The 22250-nt window shown below is 39.9% G+C and overlaps 1 protein-coding gene across 1 annotated transcript in view; it reads left to right on the forward strand.

Annotated features, from left to right (window-relative positions):
- The first annotated feature begins 943 nt into the window (after positions 1-943).
- LOC131760787 (ADAMTS-like protein 3) overlaps positions 944-22250 on the forward strand; it is a 122196-nt gene continuing 100889 nt past the window's right edge. The window contains exons 1-2 of the mRNA XM_067041060.1: positions 944-968; positions 2352-2509. Of these exons, the coding sequence (XP_066897161.1) occupies positions 944-968; positions 2352-2509 (183 nt within the window). The remainder of the gene's footprint in view (positions 969-2351; positions 2510-22250) is intronic.

Consider the following 22250-nt stretch of genomic DNA (forward strand, 5'->3'; position numbering starts at 1 on the left):
TTTTGCCCCTGTGTTCTCACATCCTTGCCACTAAAGATCTTGGACACCTTTGAAGTAATAGAATAGACTCAACGTCAAAAACCAAAACATCAAAACCAAACTAACAGGTTTAAAAGATGGATGTCACACTGGTCTTTCCTTCCCCCCAGATCGCATTTCCAGATTCTGACACCCCCTGCCATAACTCTGCAGCCAGTTGAAACTTGGAGAGCTTTGATCCAGAAGGTTAGCGCAGTGGTAAAACAGTCACAGCCATCGAATCCATTGCACTCTATTTGAATTTAATCAAGTCACTTCAGGCTAAATCTCGGTCTAGAAGCAGTGTTTTGCATGCCTTCTTCTTTGCGTGGATGGATTTTGTCCAGCTTCATTATGTGTTTTGATATTACCTGAACACATGATTTTTCCTCCTTTACTTTTAGAGGGCTAATACATCCAGGGTGGGTCCCTCTTACTATCTCCAGTTTCCCATCTCATTTTTACTGACAATTCACTTTCTAACACTCTGTTTGATATCTTCATTGGAACTAGGAAATGAATTTAATCTCACACTTTCCAAAAATCTACTGCGGTCATGGAGACCAGGGCCAAAGTGTTAGGGGTTTTGTGTGTCTGACAGTACCCAGCATTATTCTTTGACTGCTAATGACTCCTGCAGATCAAGGAGCTCATGTCCAGCCTTTGAATTTTCCCAGAAAAGTTCCCAGCCTGCCTGTCAGGGATAATCAGGGATGTCTCCTAATGCCTGTTATACAGTCTGCTCAGGGCGCTTGAATTCCTGCAGCTGCTCCGGTGGCAGACAGAAATCTGCAAATAACACCTCCGGAGCACAGCACATGTGGATTGCAGCCTCATAAAATCCAGATCATTTTGTTGAGTTTTTATCAGCTTTTTAAGTTTGAGACGGAATGGTGTTCTGGTTCTGTTGTGTCCTTTGTTCGAGATGGTTAAAGAACCATTGAATACCAGTGAGTCAAGCGTAGGTTTCTGAGGAGCAGAGGACCTGGGAGATTGTCTGCTCTGACTCCTCGTTTTAGAAATAAGGCAATGAAAACCCAAGGCAGTGAGTTAGGAATAGATCTGGAGCCAGAAATGCAGGTGAACCAGGTCCACTAAGAATGGTGACATTTACAAAATGAAAGAAAAATAAAAGAGAAGGGAAAGAAAGAAATCACTGAAATAAGGTAGAAGTGGTATTTTGGTTAAACTGTCGGCAGTGTTCTGTAAGAGATCTAAAAGCACTACTGTTCCTTTAAAAGCTAATGTGAGGGCTTCCCTGGTGGCGCAGTGGTTGGGAGTCCACCTGCCAATGCAGGGGACATGGGTTCGTGCCCCGGTCCGGGAAGATCCCACATGCTGCGGAGCGGCTGGGCCCGTGAGCCATGGCCTCTGAGCCTGCGCGTGCAGAGCCTGTGCTCCGCAACGGAGAGGCCACAACAGCGAGAGGCCCGCATACCGCAAAAAAAAAAAAAAAGCTAATGTGAATAAAGAGGTGACACATGAGAGAGTTCGTTGTGGTGATGGAATAGTTCTGTATTTTGGTTGTGGTCACGTGTGACAAAATGGCATAGGACTCTATGCACACATTGTACCAATGTCTACTTCTTGGTTTTGATATTGTATTATAGTTGGGTAAGATTGTAACCATTCCATTGGGTAAAACTGGATGAAAAGTACATACGACCTCTTTACTGTTCTTGCAACTTCCTGTGAATCTACAGTTATTTCAAAATAAAAAAAAATTTGGGCTTCCCTGGCGGCGCAGTGGTTGAGAGCCCGCCTGGCGATGCAGGGGACACGGGTCGGTGCCCTGGTCAGGGAAGATCCCACATGCCGCAGAGCGGTTGGGCCCGTGAGCCATGGCCGCTGAGCCTGCGCGTCCGGAGCGTGTGCTCTCTACAACGGGAGAGGCCACAGCAGTCAGAGGCCCGTGTACCGAAAGAAAAAAAAAATTTTTTTTTAAAGCAAATTTAGAATTTATTGTGGTTTTGTCTAAATAAAAGTCTAGGCTTACTATCTGAATGGGTGAGAAAATGAGTAACATCGCTTTATTTTAAGTAATAGCTACATCATGAAAAAAATATAAAGAAAGAGATGTTTTCTTCTTCCCCTTATTATAGAAATGACTCCAAAGAGTTGGGTAGATGTAACTGGACCTAGCACTCTTGTTCGCTTCTTTTTATAGATAACTAAGAAGCTTATATATTTATTCTACAAATTTGAATCAATGTTTGTAAACTGAGTGGATGTATTGATATTGTGTCGATGTCAGATGCTATTACTTGTAGTATCTTTTGGAATAAAATGCTTTTAAGATATTCTCTCATTGAAACTTTATTTTTAAATTTTAGTCATTGAATCAAAAACACTTCAAGGAAGCAAAGGAGAGCACAGCTTTAACAGCCCTGGAGTTTTTGTTGTAGAAAACACAACAGTTGAATTTCAGAGGGGCTCCGAGAGGCAGGCCTTTAAGATTCCAGGACCTCTGATGGCTGATTTCATCTTCAAGGTAGGATGAGCCTCTTCATAAATGTCATGCATCTGGGGCCCCGCACATCTTGAATTTTAAAAACAACACGTTTGTTTAGTAGGCAGCCAGTGACTGTTTTTATACAGGGCATGTGTCATTAATATTTTCACCTTGACAGTCAGTTCTTAAAAACTGTTCATCTCTCTAAAGTAGTTTCTGTTCCCCAACCGCAATAATTAAGAAACAAGCTTCACTTTTATAGGGGAATGATTGTTTTTGCATGTATAACCTCTAGTTGCTGTGTTCAGTTTTAAACCTCCAGTTGGATTTCGGTGAAAACGGTCAGTGGTTAAATGCTTCATGTCTTAAACCACAACTGTGCTATTGCTGTCCTTGCAAAGGGGAGCAGAAAAGACAGAGGCCCCCTTCCTTAATCCCCTTTCCTGTTTCCTCTGCAATGTCTCATAATGAGCCCTTGTCTGGACACTTGTCATGAGGTCCCCTCACAAGAATTCTTCTTGCCTTGTAACCATGACTCTGTGTTTCCTCTCTTGGGCACATCGGGGGCATCTTCCTTCAGTCAGAGGATATGAAATGTAGTGGCCAATATATTTCCAAGGTGACACAATCTGAAATTCTTCTGATAAAAACTATAAATACCTAAGACGTGCATAAAAGGGCATTTCAGTGGATGGTTTTGTCCTATCCCTTTTTGGAAACTTCAAGATGGAAAGGGAAGAAAGAAAAGAGCTCTAATTGCCAAGGATTTCTTTACCTGTGAAAAGACCCAGTGTCTTCAAAAGAACTGTCTGTGTTCCACATTAATTTGTCAAAGAGTGTTTCATTGAGACATCGGTTGTGCCAGCAGAGAAATACTTTTGGAATTAGATGAGACTTGCAAACTGACGTCCTGTTTGCCTACAGTGTGACCAGCCAAGGGTCGGTCTGGGTGGAGTTGTTGTTTTGAATCTTTGGGTTTTAAATAGTCAACCTTGAAAAAAATCAAGAGATTATAATATTAAAATACCAGTATTTTTTCCTGCTTCTTTTTAAAAATGGGAAGATCTGACAACTAGCTTGCATGTTGCCATAGCGATAATTGGCTGCAGCTGGGTAACAGCAGCCTTTTCATTAGGGCACACATCCTCATTTGCCAGGGTCCACACCAGGCCCTAATGTGTTCCTGACATTGAAGGTGTAAGTGTCAGTTGCCGTTCGTAGACATTTAAGTTGCCATTCCTGGACATGCCATTCCTAGACATTGAAATGACTTCTGTGTCAGACCCTTGATGTGTCAACCCAATGTAATTCTTGACAATAGCTTTGTGAAAGGCTTTTGGGGAAGCCAACTGTCATCTCTCTTTCCTTCTATTCTCTCTCATCCATTGTTATACATAAATTCTGGGCTTGGTTTGCTTCTCTTAGGGTTTTCCCATTTGATGCTCAAGTGGTAAAACACACACACACACACACACACACACACACACACACACACACCCTTTTTAAAAATTCTCTTCTCATTCCTACTCAGAAGATCTTTATTCTTCTCAAGTCAGTTTGGAGATATCTGACCAAGTAGGAGACATTATTACAGTGATGGGATGGGAGAAAGTCACAAAGGTTAAAATTTTAAGATATTGTTTGGTGAAAGTATTAGCATGGAAAATGTACTGTTTATTGATCCCATGCATAAAAACACATATACACATAAACTGTTTGCTTCTACAAGTGTATGTGTACACATACACGTGTATGTATATGAATATGTGTGTGTATACATTTTTTTTTTAATTTGAGAGGATACATTCCTAACTGAAAACACTGAGGAAGCAATAGCTATTTTAGAGGGGATTGGTGCTTTGGGGGAGTGATCTCAGTTTTACTTATAATATTTTAATACTTAAAATAGTTCTTAAAAAAATACAGTCATATATCACATGTGTAATTAAAAATTACACCTTCTTGCCCCAATTATATATTCACCTCTTAATAGAATGCATTTTAGCAGCATGTTGCCACTGTCTGAATTTGTACTCAACCTTCTATTTTCCTGTCTCCGAGTTCTAGTTTTCTCAGATTTAATAAACAATTCTGGGCTTTAACTTCAATTTCTGGAAAGGTTTTGATCTCCCTTGACTGGAAAGGTTTTTTTTTTTAAGAAAAAAAATATATATTTATTTATCAAAGAGGGTGTTACACACAGCTGTCGGACTCATGCATAAATAGAAACTCATTTTCGTGCCTACAGCCATTTTCTTTCATGATCCTGGTGTGCTCGGTGGGAGAGAAATTGGCAAAATCAGAGACACTCTGATGAAGCAAGAATGACTGATGATTTTCCCTGCCTTATAAGCTTGTCCAAATGTTGTGGGTTTCTAGGAAATATCCTTTTCCATTAGTTACTTTTTTTTTTTCCTCAGAGCACTGTAGTATTACCCAGCCTGTGTTGTTAGTAAGATAAGGAACTCTGCTTCCATTCATCTCTGCTTGGCCCAGGATGCAATCAAGGGATTGCTGTCCTTTGAGTGGGAGGTTAAAAGTGTGTGTTAGGTCCCTGATGATGGTCAGCCATGTATTTCATTGTATCTCTTTCCCTTCCAATCAACCAAGAGCAGCTGAATTTAAAAAAAGGAAGACCTGGCTTCAACCTGAGAGAGAATGTGAAAACCAGCTCTGCCCCCGAGTGCTAATTTCACTCAGCCATGGGTGCACTGAGATATAAAGGCACCCTCTTTTATACCGTTCCTAGATTAGACCTCATTTCATGGACTTTTAATAAATGGACTGTTGAAAACGACTATATTCTGATGTAGAGAGTAAAATATGAAGGCATCCATGGGATGTTAGAGTCTTTTGTGGTTATTGTGTGGATTCTGAAATCTGGCAACTCACTGCACCAATGAGACAAAATTTCTTTTTTCTACTTTTTCAGAAGCTATATTTTCATGATTGGACCATTCTTGAAAAGTGCACTTTTTCTTCTTCCCAATGGGTTTCTCACTATACATTCTTATTTTCCTCAATGATCTGTTTCTCATGGATGACTCTTGTTACTGTGTTACTGAGTCATGGGTATTTTTCATGAGAGCCCCTGAGGTATTATTTTGCTTCTGCAATATGTGCATGTTGCCACCTGGGAGCAGTAGAGAGTCTTGAGCCAGTGGTTGATGCTGTATGCTTTGTTGATTGGACTGTAAGAGGCACTATCCATTCAATGAAAATTTACTGAATATCTGTGAGTCGATACTTGTGCATATCAATTTTCAGTATATGCTTATGAAAATAATCTAGTAAAATAAACTTAAATGGCTTTGAGAAAGACATCTGTTTCTGTGGTTAAGTATTTTAATCATTGATGGTGGCTTTTCCCCTCTTTAAAAAACGTGTCCATCTTCAAGGAAAAAAAAGGTTTCTCTTCCTCCTGGTCTGAAATCTTCCTCTTTCTCCCGTTTGGATACTTTGTGTTTCTGTAGGAAAATGTTTTCTGATTTCTTTTCCCATTAGTTTTCAGCTAGGCAAGCCTCTGTCTCTGGTTTCCTCCAAACACAGTTCCAGATATTTTGTATATTTTCTACCTACAAAGTCTTTCTTTTCTTTCTGGGGAGTTATGATAGCATATCTAACTTATCCAGGGCCGAGAGGATTTGAAACTGCCTGTTTTCCTCTCTCTCAAAGAGAAGATTTCAGCCTTGCAATGTGATGCAGATGCTGGCTAAATTCATATGTTCACAGGTATTTCAAAACACAGCAAGACAGTTTTTAGAGACTGTGCATGTGTTAGTTTCCTGAGGCTACTGTAACAAAGCACCATAAACTGGCTGGCTTAAACAACAACAGTGTTTATGTCTCACATTGCTGGAGGCTAGAACTCTAAAATCAAGGTGAGGGCAGGTCTGGTTCCTTGTAAGGGCTGTGAGGGACAATTTGTTTTGTGCCTCTCTCCTAGCCTCTTGGATGATCCTCAGGTTTTCTCCCTTTGTCTTCACACCACCTTCCTTCTGTGCATGTCCACCCCTGAGCCCAAATTTCCCCTTTACATAAGCATGCCAGTCATACTGGGTTGGACCCACTTTAATGACCTCATCTTAACTTGACTAGATCTGCAAAGACCCTATTTCCAGATAAGATCATATTCTGAGGTTCTGTGAGTTAGGACTTAAACATATGTTTTTGGGGATGGATACAATTCAGCCCATAACAGTCTAACACAAAAGAAAATTTACCTATTTCATCATGCCTCCCAATCAGAATTCCACCTCATTTTAAGCATTTGCCATGAATCATAAAGGTAGAAACTGTTGAAATATTACATGATAGTTACTGTAATGTGGTCTGTTGAGGGAAATTTCTTGGTTAAAGCAGTTCAAATACTGTTCTAGTAGTTACCTAAATTCACAGCTAAATTATTGGTGTAATATATACACAAATATGGAAAAAAGAGTTTTACAGAAAAATCTATTCCATAAATTTTGGAAATTATTTAGATGTGGCCAAGTAAGGCAGTTGAGTTTGAATTCATTTTCTTACCATTGTTATAAAATCATTTTCCTAACCAAACAGGAGTAGTATACGCTTGTAAATGTTAGTAATTTACATTTGTTAATTTCCCTTTTTGCCTTTTTTTTTTTAACATCTTTATTGGAGTATAACTGTTTTACAACAGTGTGTTAGTTTTTCCTTTACAACAAAGTGAATCAGTTATACATATACATATGTTCCCATATCTCTTCCCTCTTGCATCACACTCTCTCCTACCCTCCCTATCCCACCCCTCTAGCTGGTCACAAAGCACAGAGGTGAACTCCCTGTGCTATGCAGCAGCTTCCCACTAGCTATCTAATTTACATTTGATAGTGTATATATGTCCCTGCCACTCTCTCACTTCATCACAGCTTACCCTTCCCCCTCCCCATATCCTCAAGTCCATGCTCTAGTAAGTCTGTGTTTTACTACTGTCCTACCACTAATCTCTTCATGACATTTTTTTTCCCTTAGAGTCCATATATATGTGTTAGCATACGGTATTTGTTTTTCTCCTTCTGACTTACTTCACTCTGTATGACAGACTCCAGGTATATCCACCTCATTACAAATAACTCAGTTTCATTTCTTTTTATGGCTGAGTAATATGCCATTGTATATATGTGCCACATCTTCTTTATCCATTCATCTGTTGATGGACACTTAGGTTGCTTCCATGTCCTGGCTATTGTAAATAGAGCTGCAATGAACATTTTGGTACATGAGTCTTTTTGAATTATGGTTTTCTCAGGGTATATGCCCAGTAGTGGGATTGCAGGGTCGTATGGTAGTTCTATTTGTAGTTTTTTAAGGAACCTCCATACTGTTCTCCATAGTGGCTGTATCAATTTACATTCCCACCAGCAGTGCAAGAGGGTTCCCTTTTCTCCACACCCTCTCCAGCATTTATTGTTTCTAGAGCTTTTGATGATGGCCAATCTGACCGGTGTGAGATGATGTCTCATTGTAGTTTTGATTTGCATTTCCCTAATGATTAATGATGTTGAGCATTCTTTCATGTGTTTGTTAGCAATCTGTATATCTTCTTTGGAGAAATGTCTATTTAGTTCTTCTGCCCTTTTTGGATTGGGTTGTTTGTTTTTTTGTTATTGAACTGCATGAGTTGCTTATAAATTTTGGAGATTAATCCTTTGTCAGTTGCTTCATTTGCAAATATTTTCTCCCATTCTGAGGGTTATCTTTTGGTCTTGTTTATAGTATCTTTTGCTGTGCAAAAGCTTTTAAGTTTCATTAGATCCCATTTGTTTATTTTTGTTTTTATTTCCATTTCTCTAGGAGATGGGTCAAAAAGGATCTTGCTGTGGTTTATGTCATAGAGTGTTCTGCCTATGTTTTCCTCTAAGAGTTTGATAGTGTCTGGCCTTACATTTAGGTCTTTAACCCATTTTGAGTTTATTTTTGTGTGTGGTGTTAGGGATTGTTCTAATTTCATACTTTTACAGGTAGCTGTCCAGTTTTCCCAGCACCACTTATTGAAGAGACTGTATATCCTTTCCTCCTTTATCAAAGATAAGGTGACCATATGTGTGTGGGTTTATCTCTGGGCTTTCTATCCTGTTCCATTGATCTATATTTCTGTTTTTGTGCCAGTACCTTACTGTCTTGATTTCTGTAGCCTTGTAGTAGAGTCTGAAGTCAGGGAGCCTAATTCCTCCAGCTCCATTTTTCATTCTCAAGATTGCTTTGGCTATTCGGGGTCTTTTGTGTTTCCATACAAATTGTGAAATGTTTTGTTCTCGTTCTGTAAAAAATGCCAGTGGTAATTTGATAGGGATAGCATTGAATCTGTAGATTGCTTTGGGTAGTAAAGTCATTTTCACAATGTTGATTCTTCCAATCCAAGAACATGGTATATTTCTCCACCTATTTGTATCATCTTTAATTTCTTTCATCAGTGTCTTATAGTTTTCTGCATACAAGTCTTTTGTCTCCTTAGGTAGGTTTATTCTGAGATATTTTATTCTTTTTGTTGCAATGGTAAATGGGAGTGTTTTCTTAATTTCATTCTCAGATTTTTCATCATTAGTGTATAAGAATGCCAGAGATTTCTGTGCATTAATTTTGTATCCTGCTACTTTACAAAATTCATTGATTAGCTCTAGTAGTTTTCTGGTAGCATCCTTAGGATTCTCTATGTATAGTATCATGTCATCTGCAAACAGTGACAGCTTTACTTCTTCTTTTCCGATTTGGATTCCTTTTATTTCTTTTTCTTCTCTGATTGCTGTGGCTAGAACTTCCAAAACTATGTTGAATAAGGGTGGTGAGAGTGGGCAACCTTGTCTTGTTCCTGATCTTAGTGGAAATGGTTTCAGTTTTTCACCATTGAGAACGATGCTAGCTGTGGGTTTGTCATATATGGCCTTTATTATGTTGAGGAAAGTTCCCTCTATGCCTACTTTCTGCAGGGTTTTTATCATAAATGGGTGTTGAATTTTGTCAAAAGCTTTCTCTGCATCTATTGAGATGATCATATGGTTTTTCTCCTTCAATTTCTTAATATGGTGTATCACATTGACTGATGTGCATATGTTGAAGAATCCTTGCATTCCTGGAATAAACCCCACTTGATCATGGTGTATGATCCTGTTAATGTGCTGTTGGATTCTGTTTGCTAATAATTTGTTGAGGATTTTTGCATCTATGTTCATCAGTGATATTGGCCTGTAGTTTTCGTTCTTTGTGACGTCTTTGTCTGGTTTTGGTATCAGGGTGATGGTGGCCTCTTAGAATGAGTTTGGGAGTGTTCCTCCCTCTGCTATCCTTTGGAAGAGTTTGAGAAAGATAGGTGTTAGCTCTTCTCTAAATATTTGATAGAATTCGCCTGTGAAGCCATCTGATCCTGGGCTTTTGTTTGTTGGAAGATTTTTAATCACAGTTTCAATTTCAGTGCTTGTGATTGGTCTGTTCATATTTTCTATTTCTTCCTGGTTCAGTCTCGGCAGCTTGTGCATTTCTAAGAATTTGTCCATTTCTTCCAGGTTGTCCATTTTATTGCCATACAGTTGCTTGTAGTAATCTCTAATAATCTTTTGTATTTCTGCAGTGTCAGTTGTTACATCTCCTTTTTCATTTCTAATTCTATTGATTTGAGTCTTCTCCCTTTTATTCTTGATGAGTCTGGCTAATGGTTTATCAATTTTATTTATCTTCTCAAAGAACCAGCTTTTAGTTTTATTGATCTTTGCTATTGTTTCCTTCACTTCTTTTTCATTTATTTCTGATCTGATCTTTATGATTTCTTTCCTTCTGCTAAATTTGGGGATTTTTTGTTCTTCTTTCTCTAATTGCTTTAAGTGCAAAGTTAGGTTGTTTATTCGAGATGTTTCCTGTTTCTTAAGGTATGATTGTATTGCTATAAACTTGCCTCTTAGAACTGCTTTTGCTGTATCCCATAGGTTTTGGGTGGTCGTGTCTCCATTGTCATTTGTTTCTAAGTATTTTTTGATTTCCTCTTTGATTTCTTCAGAGATCACTTCGTTATTAAGTAGTGTATTGTTTAGCCTCCATGTGTTTGTATTTTTTACAGATCTTTTCCTGTAATTGATATCTACTCTCATAGCATTGTGGTCAGAAAAGATACTTGATACGATTTCAATTTTCTTAAATTTGCCAAAGCTAGATTTGTGAGCCAAGATATGATCTATCCTGGAGAATGTTCCATGAGCACTTGAGAAAAATGTGTATTCTGTTGTTTTTGGATGGAATGTCCTATAAATATCAAGTAAGTCCATCTTGTGTAATGTATCATTTAAAGCTTGTGTTTCCTTATTTATTTTCATTTTGGATGATCTGTCCATTGGTGAAAGTGGGGTGTTAAAGTCACCTACTATAATTGTGTTACTGTCAATTTCCCCTTTTAAGGCTGTTAGTATTTGCCTTATGTATTGAGGTGCTCCTATGTTGGGTGCATAAATATTTACAATTGTTATATTTTCTTCATGGATCGATCCCTTGATCATTATGTAGTGTCCTTCTTTGTCTCTTGTAATAGTTTTTATTTTAAAGTCTATTTTGTCTGATATGAGAATTGCTACTCCAGCTTTCTTCTGATTTCCATTTGCATGGAATATCTTTTTCCATGCCCTTACTTTCAGTCTGTATGTGTCCCTAGGTTTGAAGTGGGTCTCTTGTAGACAGCATATATATGGGTCTTGTTTTTGTATCCATTCAGCCAGTCTGGGTCTTTTCGTGGGAGCATTTAATCCATTTACTTTAAGGTAATTATCAATATGTATGTTCCTATTACCATTTACTTAATTGTTTAGGGTTGTTCTTGTAGGTCTTTTCCTTCTCTTGTGTTTCTTGCCTAGAGAAGTTCCTTTAGCATTTGTCGTAGAGCTGGTTTGGTGGTGCTGAACTCTCTCAGCTTTTGCTTGTCTGTAAAGGTTTTAATTTCTCCATCAAATCTGAATGAGATCCTTGCTGGGTAGAGTAATCTTGGTTGTAGGTTTTTTTCCTTCATCACTTTAAATATGTCCTGCCACTCCCTTCTGGCTTGTAGAGTTTCTGCTGAAAGATCAGATGTTAACCTTACGGGGATTCCCTTGTGTGTTATTTGTTTTTTTTCCCTTGCTGCTTTTAATATGTTTTCTTTGTATTTAATTTTTGACAGTTTGATTATTATGTGTCTTGGTGTGTTTATCCTTGGGTTTATCCTGTATGTGACTCTCTGTGCTTCCTGGACTGGATTGACTATTTCCTTTCCTATATTAGGGAAGTTTTCAACTATAATCTCTTCCAATATTTTCTCAGTCCCTTTCTTTTTCTCTTCTTCTTCTGGGACCCCTATAATTCGAATGTTGGTGCTTTTAATGTTGTCCCAGAGGTCTCTGAGACTGTCCTCAGTTCTTTTCATTATTTTTTCTTTCTTCTCCTCTGCAGGAGTTATTTCCACTATTTCATCTTCCAGGTCACGTATCCGTCCTTCTGCCTCAGTTATTCTGCTATTGATCCCATCTAGAGTATTTTTCATTTCATTTATTGTGTTGCTCATCGTTGCTTGCTTCCTCTTTATTTCTTCTAGGTCCTTGTTAACTGTTTCTTGCAATTTGTCTAATCTATTTCCAAGATTTTGCATCATCTTTACTATCGTTATTCTCAATTATTTTTCAGGTAGACTGCCTATTTCCTCTTCATTTGTTAGGTCTGGTGTGTTTTTATCTTGCTCCTTCATCTGCTGTGTGTTTTTCTGTCTTCTCATTTTGCTTATCTTACTGTTTTTGGGGTCTCCTTTTTGCAGACTGCAGGTTTGTAGTTCCTGCTGTTTTTGATGGCTGTCCCCAGTGACTGAGGTTGGTTTAGTGGGTTGAGTAGGTTTCCTGGTTGGGGGGACTAGTGCCTCTGTTCTGGTGGATGAGGCTGGATCTTGTCTTTCTGGTGGGCAGGTCCACGTCTGGTGGTGTGTTTGGGGATGTTGGTAGCCTTATTATGATTTTAGGCAGCCTCTCTGCTAATGGATGGGGCTGTAGACCTGTCTTGCTCTTTGTTGGGCATAGGGTGTCCAGCACTGTTCGTTGCTGGTCCTTGAGTGAAGCTGGGTCTTGGTGTTGAGATGGAGATCTCTGGGAGATTTTCGCCATTTGATATTATGTGTAGCTGGGAGGTCTCTTGTGGGCCAGTGTCGTGAGGTTGGTTCTCCCACCTCAGAGACACAGAGTTGACACCTGGCTGGAGCGCCAAGAGCCTTTAATCCACACGGTTCAAAATAAAAGGGAGAAAAAATAGAAAGGAAAGAAGAGGAAGGAAGGAAAGAAGGAAGGAAGGAAGGAGGGAGGCAGGGAAAGAAGAAAGGAAGGGAGGAAGGAAGGAAGGAAGAAATGAAGGAAGGAAGAAAGCAAGAAAGGAAGGAAGGAAGGAGGAGAGGAAGAAAGGGAGGAAGGAAGAGAGGAAGGGAGAAAGGAAGGGAGGAAAGAAGGAAGGAAGGAAGAAAGGAGGGAAGGAGGGAAGAAAGGAAGGAAGAAAGGAAGAAAGAAAGGGAGAAGACAAAATAAAGTAGGATAAGGTATAGTTATTAAAATAAAAAATAATTATTAAGAAGAAAAATTTCTATTAAAAAAACAGAAAAACGGGTCGGTCTAACCCTAGGACAAATGGTGAAAGCAAAGCTATACAGACAAAATCTCACACAGCAGCACACACATACACACTCACAAAAAGAAAAAAGTGGAAAATAATAGTATATCTTGCTCCCAAAGTCCACCTCCTCAACTTGGGATGATTCGTTGTCTATTCAGGTTTTCCACAGATGCAGGGCACTTCAAGTTGATTGTGGAGCTTTAATCCGCCGCTTCTGAGGCTGCTGGGAGAGACCTCCCCCTCTCCTCTTTGTTCGCACAGCTGCTGGGGTTCAGCTTTGGACTTGGCCCCGCCTCTGCGTGTAGGTCGTCCGAGGGCGTCTGCCCTTCGCTCAGACAGGACGGGCTTAAAGGAGCAGCTGATTCGGGAGCTCTGGTTCACTCAGGCTGGGGGGAGGGAGTGGCACGGGTGCGGGGCGAGCCTGCAGCGGCAGAGGCCGACGTGACGCTGCACCGACCCAAGGTGCGCCGCACGTCCTCCCGGGGAAGCTGTCCCTGGATCCCGGGACCCCGGCAGTGGTGGGCTGCACGGGCTCCCGGGAGGGGCGGTGTGGAGAGTGACCTGTGCTCACACACAGGCCTCTTTGTGGTGGCAGCAGCAACCTTAGCGTCCCACACCCGTCTCTACTGTCCGTGCTGACAGCCGCGGCTCGCGCCCGTTTCTGGAGCTCCTTTACGCGGTGCTCTTAATCCCCTCTCCTCGCGCCCGAGGAAGCAAAGAGGCAAGAAAAAGTCTCTTGTCTCTTCGGCAGCTCCGCGCCCGTTTCTGCGGCTCCTTTAAGCGGCGCGCTTAAATCCCTCTCCTCGCGCCCAGGAAGCAAAGAAGGAAGAAAAAGTCTCTTGTCTCTTCGGCAGCTCCGCGCCCGTTTCTGGAGCTCCTTTAAGCGGCGTGCTTAATCCCCTCTCCTCGCGCCCAGGAAGCAAAGAAGGAAGAGAAGGTCTCTTGCCTCTTCGGCAGCTCCAGACTTCAACCCGACTCCCTCCCGGCCAGCCGTGACGCACTACACCTTCAGGCTGTTTTCACTCTGCCAACTCCAGACCTTTCCCCGGGATCCGACTGAAGCCCGAGCCTCAGCTCCCGGCCCCGCCCGCCCCGGCGGATCAGCAGACAACCCTCTCGGGCTGGTGAGTGCCGGTCTGCACCGATCCTCTGCGGGAATCTCTCCGCTTTGCCCTCCGCACCCTGTGGCCGAGGTGTCCTCCGCGGCTCCGGAGCTTCCCCCTCCGCTACCCGCAGTCTCCGCCCGCGAAGGGGCTTCTAGTGTGTGGGAGTCTTTCCTCCTTCACGGCTCCTTCCCACTGGTGTAGGTCCCGTCCCTATTCTTTGTCTCTGTTTATTCTTTTTTCTTTTGCCCTACCCAGGTATGTGGGGAGTTTCTTGCCTTTGGGGAGGTCTGAGGTCTTCTGCCAGCGTTCAGTGGGTGTTCTGTAGGAGAAGTTCCACGTGTAGATGTATTTCTGATGTCTGTGAGGAGGAAGGAGATCTCCGCGTCTTACCCTTCCGCCATCTTTCCCTTTTTGCCATTCTTTACTTGACCATCTCCCTTGTCAGTGGACCTATTCACCCTGGGGGTTTGAAAGTAGTGGTTAATGATTGGGCTGTTGTTAACAGGACTGGAAAGAGCATTCATGTTCAACTTTTGATTATTAAGGTAGGATTTTCTTCTTTTTTTTAGTTTAGACTTTTGTCTTGAACATCAGGCTTATAGAAGGAGATAAGCCTTGGATAAATTGATTTAGTTCCCATAACATTTCAAGGACCAAGGTTGAGGGACTAAATCAAAGTGTTTCTTCTGCAATATAGAGGATGCCTCTACCCCCAGTAAGGCTGAGCTGTGGGCTTAGTGTCCTCAGCACCCTACACTCAGGAGGAACATTCATTGTAGGGAGACCTCAGCCAGGATGTGGACAGTCGGCTTCCTCTGCCTCAGGGCATTGTGGGTAAAAGAAGAAAACTGAGGACAAGATGGAGGAAGCAAGGCAGTGAGACATGGATCATGACAGCAGTCACTCTGCAGAGCAGGGAAGCATATTAAGTAGGTTTCAAAGCTAAAGGCAGAGGAGGAGATTTGCTTCACTTTTCATTTAGGACCCAAGAGGAAAATGCCTCCTAGGGTGGCCATCTCCATCCACCACTGGGGGAAGCTACCTTGGAATGAAATTGGCATGAGTGCCGTGAAATGTTTAGTCACAGGTTGCGTCTGAGTTCAGCTCCCCGGAGTCTCCCTCAGCTCCTGTGTGGCATGGAAGGTATCTAGAACATTCCATGTACTCTTGGCTGGCCAGCCTTGACATGGTGGGGGCAAAATGACCCTACAGCAGAGGGGTAAATGTAGAGTGACCAGACATCCTAGTTTGTTCAGAAAAGACCCAGTTTCCACCTTCAGCCCTGACTTAATTCTTAGAAGCTCTGCCTTTCATCCTCAGAAACGTCCTGGCTTGGACAATACAGCATCTGGTCTCCTTGGTAAGGGGCTGTGAGCCAGGCCAGGGACTGGGGAGGAGTCCCAGCCACACCACCGAGAAACTGAGCACAAGAGTAATGTGGACTGGGCAGGGCAACAGAGGAGCCCACCCCTCCCTGGCTGGGGAAGAACACAGCTGAGTTCACAGGCACTGAGGTTCCCTGTGGGCCTCCCAGTGGCCAGAGGGACAAGGGACACAGCTGTGGGCCCAAGAACAAGATGAGGACCTCCAGGCCTGGATCCGAGGCCTCTTTCCTTTCCCGCCTCTGTGAGGTCCTACATCAAAGACCACCATAGTAGGACATCCCTGGTGGTGCAGTGGTTGAGAATCCTCCTGCCAATGCAGGGGACATGGGTTCAAGCCCTGGTCTGGGAAGATCCCACGTGCCACGGAGCAACTAGGCCCCTGAGCCACAACTACTGAGCCTATGTGTCTGGAGCCTGTGCTCCACAACAAGAGAGGCCACAATAGTGAGGGACCCGTGCACCGCGATGAAGAGTGACCCCCGCTTGCCACAACTAGAGAAAGCCCTCGCACAGAAACAAAGACCCAACACAGCCCAAAATAAATAAATATTTTTTAAAAGACCACCATAGAGGAGATTGGTCTGGATGAGGGCACAGCAGAAAGCCTGGATGCTTCCCCACCGGAAACAGCGGTACCTAAAGAGAACTCTTTAAATGAGTGAACCAGACTTACCTCCTAGGACTGAATTTCATGTAAGCTGTTTTCCCCTCCCTCCCTAGTCAGGAGGGGGCTTGTGAAGAAGATCAGAGCAGTTATAAGGAAAGAAACTGCATCTTTGTGATTGTCTTCATAGAGTATGAGCACTTGTGACTCTACTGCCCGGTCACAAAACACAAAAGCAAAAACAAAATCTTGGGGGAGAAAAAGTTCCCTACAGATTTAATAACTTCATTTTTCTAAAGTTTTTAGGATTGGAGGAAGGGGCATTTTTATTTAATTTGTAGTTTTTATTTACTTTGAAGAAAGAATCCTTTATCTCCCATTTTGCCTATTTTGCTCTCTAAAATAATACGATATAATGCCAGCGTTCTTGGAATTGAAGAACAAATATCCAGATATGACTCCTTCCCCAAGTTTGGATTAAAATTCTCTTACAATAGTCAGAAATTCTCAGTGGTAGTAACAGGGACTTTTTCCAAGGAAGAATGATAATACTGCATCATGTTTTAATGACATTTAAAGATATTATAATATTAATAGACCTCTAAACAATTGCATTGTCTTTTAAAATGACAATGTGGAGAACTAGAATTGAGTGAAGTTTCATCAGTATTATAAATTTAAGTGACGAGTAGTGTGTAGCTTGAGGAAAATATATGGATTGATTGATTTTTTTTTCAGAATTGTGTTATTACCAAAAAAAAAAAAAAAAAAAAAAAAAGGACAGAGGACCTGAATAGAGAGTTTTCCAAAGAAGACATACAAATGGCCAACAAGTACATGAAAATGTGCCCAACATCACTAATCATCAGGGAAATGCAAATCAAAAGTACAATGAGCTATCACCTCACACCTGTTAGCATGGCTATTATCAAAAAGACAAGAGAAAACAAGTGTTGGTTGAGAATATGGAAAAAACGGACCCCTTTGCACTATTGTTGGGAATGTAAATTGGTGCAACCACTATGAAGAACAGTATGGAGGTTCCTTAAAAAATTAAAAATAGAGTTACCATATGATCTAGTAATTCTACTTCTGGGAACATATCTGAAGGAAACAAAATCACTGTGACAAAAAGATATCTGCATCCCCATGTTCACTGCAGCATTATTTACAATAGCCAAAACATGGAAACAGCCTAAGTGTCCATCAGTGGATGAATGGATAAAGAAGATGTGGTCTCTCTCTCTATATATATATATATTTTTTTTTAAATATATATATTTATATATATACAACTTTCTTATATGTACATACACACACAGAGGAATATTATTCAGCCATAAAAAGAAGGGTATTCTACCATTTGCAGCAACATGGATGGACCTATGAGGGAATTATGCTAAGTGAAATAAGTCAGAGAAAGACAAATACTGTATGATTTCACTTACCTGTGGAATCTAAAAAAAAATCGAAGCTCACAGGTACAGAGAACAGATTGGTGGTTTTGTTCTCCAGAGGCAGGAAGAGGGTGGGGCAGGTGAAATGGGTGAAGGGAGTCAAAAGGTACAGATTTCCAGTTACAAGATAAATAAGTTCTGGGGATGTAATGTATAGTACAGTGACTAAAGTTAACAATACTCTATTGTATATTTGAAAGTTGCAAAGAGAGTTATCTGAGACACCTGTGGGAGGAAGGAACCTTGGAACAAAATTAAGCCTCTGGCAGAAAGGGAAAGGGAAATGGATATTGGTAAGCAAGTAAATGCATCTGCAACAATAAGGATTATTTCTTTCTGTAAAACATCAGGGCTTAATGCCTTTTCTTTCCCTCTGTCCCTTTCTTCCCTCCCTCCCTCCTTTCCTCTCTCCTTCCCATCCTTGCTTCCTTCCTTTATTCTATTTCTTTTTGGTGGTAATGAACAAGACTTAGAAAACCATTTCAGTACCTCTTAGGTTTATTGATTTATTTAGGGTTCTATTTCCGAGTCAATCTTACAATTTATTATTTTCTCGAAAAGTGTCCAATTCATCTAATTTTTCAAACTTAACTTTTCAAAAGTAATCATAGCATTCCTTTATCACTAAAACAACAACAACAACAACAAAAACAGACTCAACAGTACCAATGTCTCTTTCATTCCTAAACTTGTTCATTGGCTCCTTGTCTAATTTTTGTTTTGTTCAAACCATCCAAAGGTTTGTCTCTGAGACATTTAAGAACTAGATTCGAAGCTTGGTAACTCTCAGAGTTCATTAAAAAATTCTATTTATGTAAATTTTAATTTTTGTTTCCTTTATCTTTACCTGGTTTTATTTTGGTATTGTGTTTTTACCTTCTAGAGCTAAATTCTTAATTCATTTTATTTTCAATTTTTGTTCTCCATTAAATGTATTTAGGGCTATCAGTTTCCCCATACAGAAGTTCTTAATTTTGTTGTGGTGTAGGTTGTTAATTTTAAACTTTATGTGTAAGCTACTTGTATCCTGGCTAAAAAATCTTTGCCTTATTTAGGATCAAAAATATTCTCGTATGTTTTCGTCTGGAAATTTTACTGTTCTACCTTTCAAACTAAGAGCTATAATCCAACTAGAATTGATACTTGTATATGTTGTGAAGTGGAATCAATATCTTTTTCCCATGGCTATGCAACTGACCCAAAACCATTAGGTAAAAAGACAATCCCTTCCCCATTTCTCTTAAATCCCAAACTGTATATGTCTGGGTCTATTTCTGCACTCTGTTCTGTTTCATTGACCTATATGCACCAATACCATTGTGACTTAATTACTGTAGCATTAAAATAAGTCTTCATATCTGGTAGTGTAAGTACTTCAGCTTTGTTCTTGAAGATTATCTTTGATATTCTTGAATCCTTCCATTTCCATATCAATTTTGAAATATGCTTCTAAATTTTTATAAAATTCTGCTGATTTTGATTGGAATTGCATTGAATTTGTAGGTCAAATTGGAGAAAATTGACTTTCCAATATCAAGTCTTCCAATCCATAAATATGGTATATTCATCCCTTTGTTTGTTTAGTTCTTTTTAAATTCTTCTCAATAATGTTTATAATTTTCAATGTGTATGATTTGCATATCTTTTGTTAAGTTAATTCCCAAATGTTTGCTATTTTGATGTTATTGCAAATGTTTTAAAATTTTTTTCTGTTTGTTTTCTGCTGGAGTATGAAAATCTAATTGTTTTTTGTATATTGACGTTATATTCTCACTATATTCACTTGCTAATACTAATAGTTTGTGAATTCTCTTGGATTATGTACATACACAGTTATGACACCGGAAAATAATGAGTTCTGTTTCTTTTTTCCAATTATTCTATGCTTTAAAAATTTTTTCCTGCTATATTCCGTTAGGACATCTAGTATAATGCTGAATAGAAGTAGTGATGGCAGCTATGCTTGTCATGCTTCTCACTTTCAGGACGAAGATCTCTATAATTCCCCAATTGTATATGATGTTTTCTATAAATTTCTTGTAGATGTTTTTATCTGATGAAATAAATTTTTTCCTAGTTTGCATCATTAACGTATATAAGCATGGAATTTTATTAGATGTCTTTTTGCATTTTTTGAAGTGATCATATTTTTTCTTTTTTTCCTTTTTATATAGTGAATTCCATTGATTTTTGGATGTTAAACCAATCTTACCTTCCTTTAATAAACCTCACTTGGTCATTATTATTTTTTGTTAGAATTTATTATTAGTATTTACTTACAAGTATTTATTTTATTATTAATAAAAAGGATTTTCCTTTTATATATCATGAGGTATGATTTTTTTAATTTCAATTTTATTTTATTTATTTTCTACATACAGTAGGTTCTTACTAGTTATTCTTAAAAATAAATATTAATGTATATATGTCAATCCCAATCTCCCAATTCATCACACCACCACACACACCACCCCCCACTGCCCCCGCCTTCCCCTCTTGGTGTCCATATGTTTGTTCTCTACATTTGTGTCTCTATTTCTGCCTTGCAAACCAGTTCATCTGTACCATTTGTCTAGATTCCAAATATATGCATTAATATACAATATTTGTTTTCTCTTTATGACTAACTTCACTTCACTCTGTATGACAGTCTCTAAGTCCATCCACATCTCTACAAATGACCCAATTTTGTTCCTTTTTATGGCAGAGTAATATTCCATTGTATATATGTACTACATCTTCTTTATTCATTTGTCTGTTGATGGGCATTTAGGTTGCTTCCATGACCTGGCTATTGTAAATAGTGCTGCAGTGAACACTGGAGTGCATGTGTCTTTTTGAATTATGGTTTTCTCTGGGTATATGCCCAGTAGTGGGATTGCTGGGTCATATGGTAATTTTACTTTTAGTTTTTTAAGGAACCTCCATATGTTCTCCATAGTGGCTGTATCAATTTACATTCCCACCAACCATGCAAGAGGGTTCCCTTTCTCCACACCCTCTCCAGCATTTGTTGTTTATAGATTTTCTGATGATGCCCATTCTAACTGGTGTGAAGTGATACCTCATTGTAGTTTTGATTTGCATTTCTCTAATAATTAGTGACATTGAGCATCTTTTCATGTGCATCTTGACCATCTGTATGTCTTCTTTGGAGAAATGTCTATTTAGGTCTTCTGCCCATTTTTGGATTGGGTTGTTAGTTTTTTTAATATTGAGCTACATGAGCTGTTTATATATTTTGGAGATTAATCGTTTGTCCATTGATTCGTTTGCAAATATTTTCTCCCATTCTAAGGGTTGTCTTTTCATCTTGTTTATGGTTTCCATTACTGTGCAAAAGCTTTGAAGTTTCATTAGGTCCCATTTGTTTATTTTTTGCTTTTATTTCCATTACTCTAGGAGGTGGGTCAAAAAAGATCTTGCTGTGATTTATGTCAAAGAGTGTTCTTCCTATGTTTTCCTCTAAGAGTTTTATAGTGTCCGGTCTTACATTTAGGCCTCTAATCTATTTTGAGTTTATTTTTGTGTATGGTGTTAGGGAGTGTTCTAATTATATTCTTTTACAAGTAGCAGTCCAGTTTTCCCAGCACCACTTATTGAAGAGACTGTCTTTTCTCCACTGTATATCCTTGCCTCTTTTGTCATAGATTAGTTGACCATAGGTGGGTGGGTTTATCTCTGGGCTTTCTACCCTATTCCATTGATCTATATTTCTGTTTTTGTGCCAGTAGCATATTGTTTTGATGAGTGTCACTTTGTAGTATAGTCTGAAGTCAGGGAGCCTGATTCCTCCAGCTCCATTTTTTTCCCTCAAGATTGCTTTGGCTATTTGGGGTCTTTAGTGTCTCCATACAAATTTTAAGATTTTTTTCTTCTAGTTCTTTGAAAAAATGCCATGGGTAATTTGATAGGGATTCCATTGAATCTGTCGATTGCTTTGGGTAGTATAGTCATTTTCACAGTATTGATTCTTCCAATCCAAGAACATGTTATATCTCTCCATCTGTTTTTGTGTCATCTTTGATTTCTTTCATCAGTGTCTTACAGTTTTCTGAGTACAGGTCTTTTACCTCCTTAGGTAGGTTTATTCCTAGGTATCTTATTCTTTTTGTTGCAGTGGTGAATGGGATTGTTTCCTTAATTTCTCTTTCTGATCTTTAGTTGTTAGTGTATAGGAATGCAAGAGATTTCTGTGCATTAAATTTGTATCCTGCAACTTTACCAAATTCACTGATTAGCTCTAGTAGTTTTCTGGTGGCATCTTTAGGAATCTCTATGTATAGTAGCATACCATCTGCAAACAGTGACTGTTTTACTTCTTCTTTTCCAATTTGAATTTCTTTTATTTCTTTATCTTCTCTGATTGCTGTGTCTAGGACTCTCAAAACTATGTTGCATAAGAGTGGCGAGAGTGGGCTTCCCTGGTGGCGCAGTGGTTGAGAGTCCACCTGCCGATGCAGGCGACGTGGGTTCGTGCCCCAGTCCAGGAAGATCCCACATGCCGTGGAGTGGCTGGGCCCGTGAGCCATGGCGCAGCTGGGCCCGTGAGCCATGGCCGCTGAGCCTGCACGTCCGGAGCCTGTGCGTCCGGAGCCTGTGCTCCGC

Source organism: Kogia breviceps, chromosome 8 (genome assembly GCF_026419965.1).
Source record: "Kogia breviceps isolate mKogBre1 chromosome 8, mKogBre1 haplotype 1, whole genome shotgun sequence".
Taxonomy (NCBI): domain Eukaryota; kingdom Metazoa; phylum Chordata; class Mammalia; order Artiodactyla; family Physeteridae; genus Kogia; species Kogia breviceps.